This window comes from Nicotiana tabacum, chromosome 24 (assembly GCF_000715075.1).
Source record: "Nicotiana tabacum cultivar K326 chromosome 24, ASM71507v2, whole genome shotgun sequence".
NCBI classification, from domain to species: domain Eukaryota; kingdom Viridiplantae; phylum Streptophyta; class Magnoliopsida; order Solanales; family Solanaceae; genus Nicotiana; species Nicotiana tabacum.
In genome coordinates, this window is record NC_134103.1 from 73,305,453 (window position 1) to 73,312,040 (window position 6,588).

The window sequence follows — 6,588 nt, forward strand, 5'->3', positions numbered from 1 at the left end:
CACCCGAACATGTATATTTGGTCACTAATTCGGCTTCGCATCTATCAAAAATGAAGCTCAAACCTGAAATTTCTTATTAAAGATCGAGGAACACTTATATATTTCACTGTCACTTTTAATAGTTTAACTGTGCTAGTGAATACTTTGATTGTCAATCTATCTTAATTTTTTTTTTATTTGTAAAGTTAATTATTTGAGTTGACAATCTATCGAAAACAGTTTTACTACCTTCATAAGGTAGGAATAAGGTTTGCGTACACTCTACCCCAAACTTCATTATGTGAAATTATATTGAATTAGTTGTTGTTGTTATTGTTGTGGAGATCGCGGGTCAAGTCGGCTGGTCAAAGGAGAGTTCCTGCACAATTTCTTCAATCTTTCTTGGTAACATGGCCAGCATGACTAGTGCCTAGCACAGGCTGCTCATCAGTCCATTTTGACGTATGAAAAAGTCGCCTGCTTTTTGTTTTCAACTTGTTGCCTAATCTTTATGGCCGTAGATTGAGGTAAAAGGAGCTAATACTTATCATTAGTTGAAACTAATATTTCTTAGGTTTACATGGGTAATAACTCAGTATTTAAACCAACTAGACCATTCTAACATTATTGCAAAATGGGAGTCCGCTAATAATATCAGATCAATTTTAAAAAATATATATATAAATAAACTAATTTGATAAAAAGATTATGGATTCACTTACAACATAATCAGTGCTATAAATAGCCCCTATATGTAGTAGTTAAATCCTTGCTCTACGACAGTTTTCCTTTGAATCCTACGGATCAGTGTTTAACTTTTAGTCGACAACTTGTGCTTTTAATTTTGGGATGACTTTTATTTTAATAGCTGAAAGGTCCTTTCTAGCTGGTCAAAGGGATAAAGTGCTTAACTAGCATTATAAACTATACTAATAAATATTATGCCAACGAAATATGATTAGTCCTTATAATTCTGTAGGGTAAGGACCTGAAAGTAGTCAGGGAGTGGTTCTAATATGATTTAATGTTTGGGTACCTATTTGACCCGTCAAACCCGTCTAAGGTTGGGTTGGTCATTGACCCGCATATTTATTGAACTCAACCCATCTTTATCTCGCCCATTTCAACTCATATAAAGTTGGGCTAATTTTTAGCCCAAATTGAATCATGATCATGATTAACTTTGCTAAAATATCTTTAAAATAATTCTTTTTTGATACGTTGTACCTAACAAAAGAAAAAAAAATTGTATTTGATAATTAAATAATTCATAAGAAAACAATTCACATTAATTAAAGCTTGGTAAGAGATGGGCGTGTTGGGCTATGACCCAAATTTTAGGTAAAAATAGCACGGGCTAGTCAATTTTCGAATTGGTAATTCAAAAATATCTAGCGTTTGCAAAGTCATTGAAAAATAATCAATATTTGCTGCAACACGGACCGGTCCAGCATAATATACTGGAGATTGGTGCACATGTGTATGAATTTCCAGTATATTATGCTGGAACTCCAACACGCGAAAAGTTCCAGCATAATATACTGTAGGTTGGAGCACTTGTGTATGAACTTCCAGCATATTATGCTGGATCGGTATATTATACTAGAACTCCAGTATATTATGCTGGAATATTTTCCGGATTTTGAACAGTGTTTTCGTTCAGATTTATCTTTACATGAAAAGTGGCTAAATTTCGATAACTTTTGAAACTGTGGCTATTTTTCAATTACCACTTGTAAATCTGACTATTTTTGAATTTCTCCCAAATTTTAGCCCAACTTGACACAAGCCCAGTTATTTTTGGGCGGGTCAATTTATTGAATCAGCCCATTTTGATCACCCAAAATCAGTCCAACCTGCCCGTTTGACGCTCCTAATTTAATGGAATGAATTATCAACATTCCTTGAAGAAGATTTGAAAAATTAAAACCTTTCCCACTCTTTTTATTTATCTTCTCCATCCCTTTTATGTCACAAACAAGAGTTTGGTAGATGCACAGGCGATAAGGTTGGTGGAATCCTAACGCTTAGATACTAGCATCATATTAATGCATTGAATGTTCAATATGAATCATATGAATGAAATGAATGGAATCCAACGCTTAGATTCTTTTATTCACCAACTCCCTTAGAAGCTTTACCCTAATCTAATATTAGCATCAAACCAATGAATGGCGCGTTCACCATGATCATTTCTTTTCCGAGTCAATTATTACAACCCCTTTTTAAAAGACACTCGCATTTCCAGTGTTTGCACCAAATTATTTTTCACTTAACATTGAGGTTATAGTCTCACTTTGAATTTGTAACTCTTTAGGTTAAATTACTTATTAGGCGAACGCCAAGTGCACAAGTACTTCCCCTTTGGTAGTAACTAGTAAAAGCGGCAACCCGGTGCACAAAACATCTCGCATTCACATTGGGTCAAGAGAAGGGCCACACCTCTAGGGATGTGATGTAGACAGCAGCCACGGCTTGAAAAATCCGTATAACCTATAGGTCACGGGGTCAAACCGTGATAGCAGCCACTAATGCTTGCATGCGGGATGCTTTGTGCAATATATCTACACAGGAAAATTGCAAGGCAACACTTCATTACTCCTGCCTTTCTGGAAGGAGAAAGCAAATAAAAGATTGATAACAAAAATTACAAAATTCTTTAATCGCATCGCTTACAAGTTCTTAACTAGTAAATAAATTAAAAAAACAAAGAAATTTCTACTTAACAAAGACAACACCCATTACCTGGTACGGCAGAACTAGAAGACAATCTGCTGCTACCAAAATCTAACAAGAAGCTCCCCTGTTAGCTTCTGCTAACAAGTATACCTTTCTCGGCCTTTTGGCTAAGATCACGTGTAGTAGAGCTTCTGCTAACAGTAAATAATGAAAGAATTGAGTTTAAACAACACAAGCTACATCTGTACACGACTGCAATTCTATATTTTGTAATCTGCATGTAGGAAGCTTTCGTAAGGCGTTCCCCTGAGTGTCTTTTCAACGTCAACCCAGTTTTCAACTTGTGAAGACAAGGGACCCTTGTGTATCTTCACCTGACGACTGTGAAGGTCCCTTCTAGGAACTTTCAGGAAATCTTGAACATCGTTCAGTATCTGTAAGGAAAGCGGTAAACTAGAAAAGTAAGCATCGCGAACAAGATGAACTTTCTTCCTATGGGACTGCAATTTCGGGGTTATGGTAGAATATGTGAGCTCTTACTGTTTGATTTTTTATTATGTCTTCGTAGTACAAGATAATATATCGAGTGCTATTGAAGTATTCCACGGCTTTTGTAGCCATGTCGTCTACTTGCTTCAGGTTGGGGATCAGCAAAGTTGTGTTTATCGTGGGTTTGTAACTTGCAAGTATCTCAGCCTGAATAATAAAATTGTATTTCTTAAGACACCATACTGACATAAAAGTATTGGTGTAGACAAGAGAGAAATAGAGTTGCGAAGACTGACCTCCTTGGGAGAATGCACATGAGACTTGTGGGTTCCATTTAACAGCTTAGCGTTTTGATCGTAAGAATTTGCCAGCATTGAAACCATTCTGCGCAAAAGATTTCTTCTGAAGAGAAAAATGGCAGAAACTCCTCGAGTTTCAAAATATTCAACAATTTGCTCATGATGCTGCATCAGACCCTGTAATGACATTCAAATGGAAATGCAATCAATTGTGTTCTCCATAAACATGAAGACAGAAAGCAGTTGACAAGAGACGGGCAAAATAGAGAAAAAAATGAAAAAGAACGCAAATTCCCCAACCCCCCCCCCCCCCCCCAAAAAAAAAACATAAGGCATTTCCAATCTAATTTCGAATTTTCTGCAATTGTAAAGGACTGGTGAATCCACACCCTGTAACAAAATATTAATAGTTTTAAAGACCATTACCTTTCACACAAAAAGGTCGAGGGGCAGGGTGCGGGTGGAGAAACTAAGCAGCCAAGCATTAATATCTGGTACTTGTAACTATTTCATAGTAACCATATGTCATAAAAAAAAAATCGAGATAACACAATGCTAATGATTCTTTTTAGAGCCATCTTACTCATTGTTCAAGCATTAGCTTCCCATACACGCTATACAATATCTTTTCTGATCAGTAATCAAAACTTTCATTAATCTCCCAATATCCATGCACTAAGTATGTATGATAGTGCTGGCCGCTGGGCGTTATTCATCAACTTTATACCATATCAAGCTCAGCAGTCAAGAGATAAGCAACTTCCAATAACTAAATACTTCTACTAATCCTAAGATTACGTCAAGATGTCAAATATACACAAGAACAGCTATGCCTCAATCCCGAATTAGTTGGGCTCTATACACATCCAAAAAGCATAGGAAAGAATGAAAAGAAAAAGGAATACAAAGTAATCAGCATATATCATAGAATTTACATCACGAAAGAGCTTACCTGATTAAGCATCCACTTGAGTCCAACTGCAGCTGTACATTCATTCTTGGAAGCACTCGTCAAAATGTCTAGGTTATAAAGTTTGTCCAGCGTATCCAAAATAGTTGACACGTTACTTTTCCGGACTTTAACAGAAAAAATCTCCCCATTAGAGCTTATATTCATATGACTGTTTAACAATGTCTCAAACCATCCACTACCAGATCTCTGAGTCGATAAAATTGCAAAATACCTTACAGGTTTGCAAGCACATTCGGCCCTGAATATATAGCAGACAATAACTCAGTAATTTTATCCACAAAGAGAAACCCAAAACATTAGAGAAAAGGAATATTAAATGTCTCACCGGCTAAAAGTCTTTGGCTTGGGGAAGTGCACATAAGGTTTTTCTGTAGGTTCAATGTCAGTTGCCTCACATGGCTTTTCAACCACATGAACACTTAATAACCGTCCGCTGGAACGCACACCAATTTGTTTCAAGCCGATTGAACATATATAAACTCCACATACCATTGCGAAGATTAGGACCACCAGTCTCAACATCAGTGGAGATTTCTTTGGTGGCTTTATGATGAAGGAGTCCTGAATGGAATCAGAAGATAAACTGCTAAGGATTTAACTCTTTTTATCATCAGTCTAAATATAAAATAAGTTGCTCAAACAAGCAATCAATCAAGTATTCTTCAATACCAAACTACAGTCAAACTTCTTTATAACAGTCATACTTTATAACATCACTTCACTATATCGACCAAGTTTTCCTTGGAAACGATTTTCAAGTTATGTTACTTCGCTACAACAACCACAAAATTTCGGAACAATCGAGGTTGTTATAAAGAGGTTTGACTGTAGTTGCACTAAGCTACGTCAACCCTTGGTATATATCCCACTTAGACCCATCTCATTCCAAGTTTTTTGTTCTTGAAAATCTAGATCAAAGGGCATTTTAAAAGGGGTCATTCAATCAAAGTAAACACTACAATCTAAAGTATATCAAGGCATTTCATAACCTAGATAATCCATATCTATTCTACATTCTTTTAATAACAAAGGTAGATGATAATCCAATTTAACATTACTATTCTACATATTTTACAATTTACAATGATAACTAAAGAAAGGAATAAAAAGAGAAGCTTGAGCTAACTCCCACTAAATGCTAACAATAACTAAAAGGCCTAAACTTTAAACAACTAGAAAACAAATTAGTGTGATGCAGAAGAATCTCAGATTCTCATTGTACAAAGCTGAGGTAAAAACAAATTTTAAGCCAAAAGATATAAAAAACAATAAAGAGAAAAGCTAAGTTTCCTCCTCTTAAATATTAAAAACAACAAAAAGACCAAAACTTTAAGTAAACAATCAACAAATCTCTAAGATAAAGAAGAAACCCAAATCAAAATCCAAAAAGGCCAAAAGATGAAACTTTACAACCAAAATCGAATAATCAAGAAAATAAAAAACAAACCTTGGTGAAAATACAGAAATCGTCGGCCATATTTGTGCTCAAAAAGGAAAGAGCATTTGGGGTTAGCTCAGTTTCAAATATTCTTTCCCATATTCCTTTCGGCTTTATTCATCTCTATAGTTTCCAAACACATGCATTACATATGTTAATATGTATGTATAAAATAATAGAAATATATATATGTAGAACCAGAAAATTAGCCAAAGCTATGAGCTTTTTTGTTTCTCGTGAAGAACAATGTAATGTTTTTGGTTTTTATTGCTTAGATTTTAATTCAGATTTGCAGCTTCTTTTGTTTTCCTTTTTTCCTGCGTGCAAATTTGCCATTGGAAAAAGAGGAGGAATGGAAAGGGGCTGTTAAAACGGTGTCGTTTTAGTTCTGCGTTGATTTTGTCAAGGGAATCAAATCATTCTTTTTTACATTTTTTAATCTTTTTAAAATATTGCTTGTACTAATAAATTGCCGTTTGCTTTAACGGCAGTGAACGCGACTTACGAGGAATACTCACGCCTTTCATTTTCTGACATTAGTTTTTCAATTTCCAAATCATTATTCTTTTGAATTGGATGTGATATCTACTTATTTAAATTCAAAAAAAGCCTCATTTGTTAAGAACTAATTGTGGTATTTTAGTAGGAGATTGGGCATACTTAACATCGAAGTAAAACCGTCAAAATCGGCTTGCCCGTGAGGCCAGCCCAACCCAGCTCGCTATTTGGGT

General features: G+C 35.3%; 1 protein-coding gene across 1 annotated transcript; it reads right to left on the bottom strand.

The window, feature by feature from the left end:
• Nucleotides 1-2,574: 2,574 nt before the first annotated feature.
• On the bottom strand, nucleotides 2,575-6,211 carry LOC107767029 (uncharacterized). The gene is made up of 6 exons (XM_016585943.2): nucleotides 5,867-6,211; nucleotides 4,745-4,980; nucleotides 4,399-4,657; nucleotides 3,444-3,623; nucleotides 3,199-3,354; nucleotides 2,575-3,092 (listed from the first exon to the last, which is right to left on the bottom strand). Exons 1-6 carry the CDS (start codon nucleotides 5,894-5,896, stop codon nucleotides 2,919-2,921), a joined length of 1,035 nt encoding a protein of 344 aa, XP_016441429.1. The 5' UTR covers nucleotides 5,897-6,211; the 3' UTR covers nucleotides 2,575-2,918.
• Between the last annotated feature and the right edge of the window lie 377 nt (nucleotides 6,212-6,588).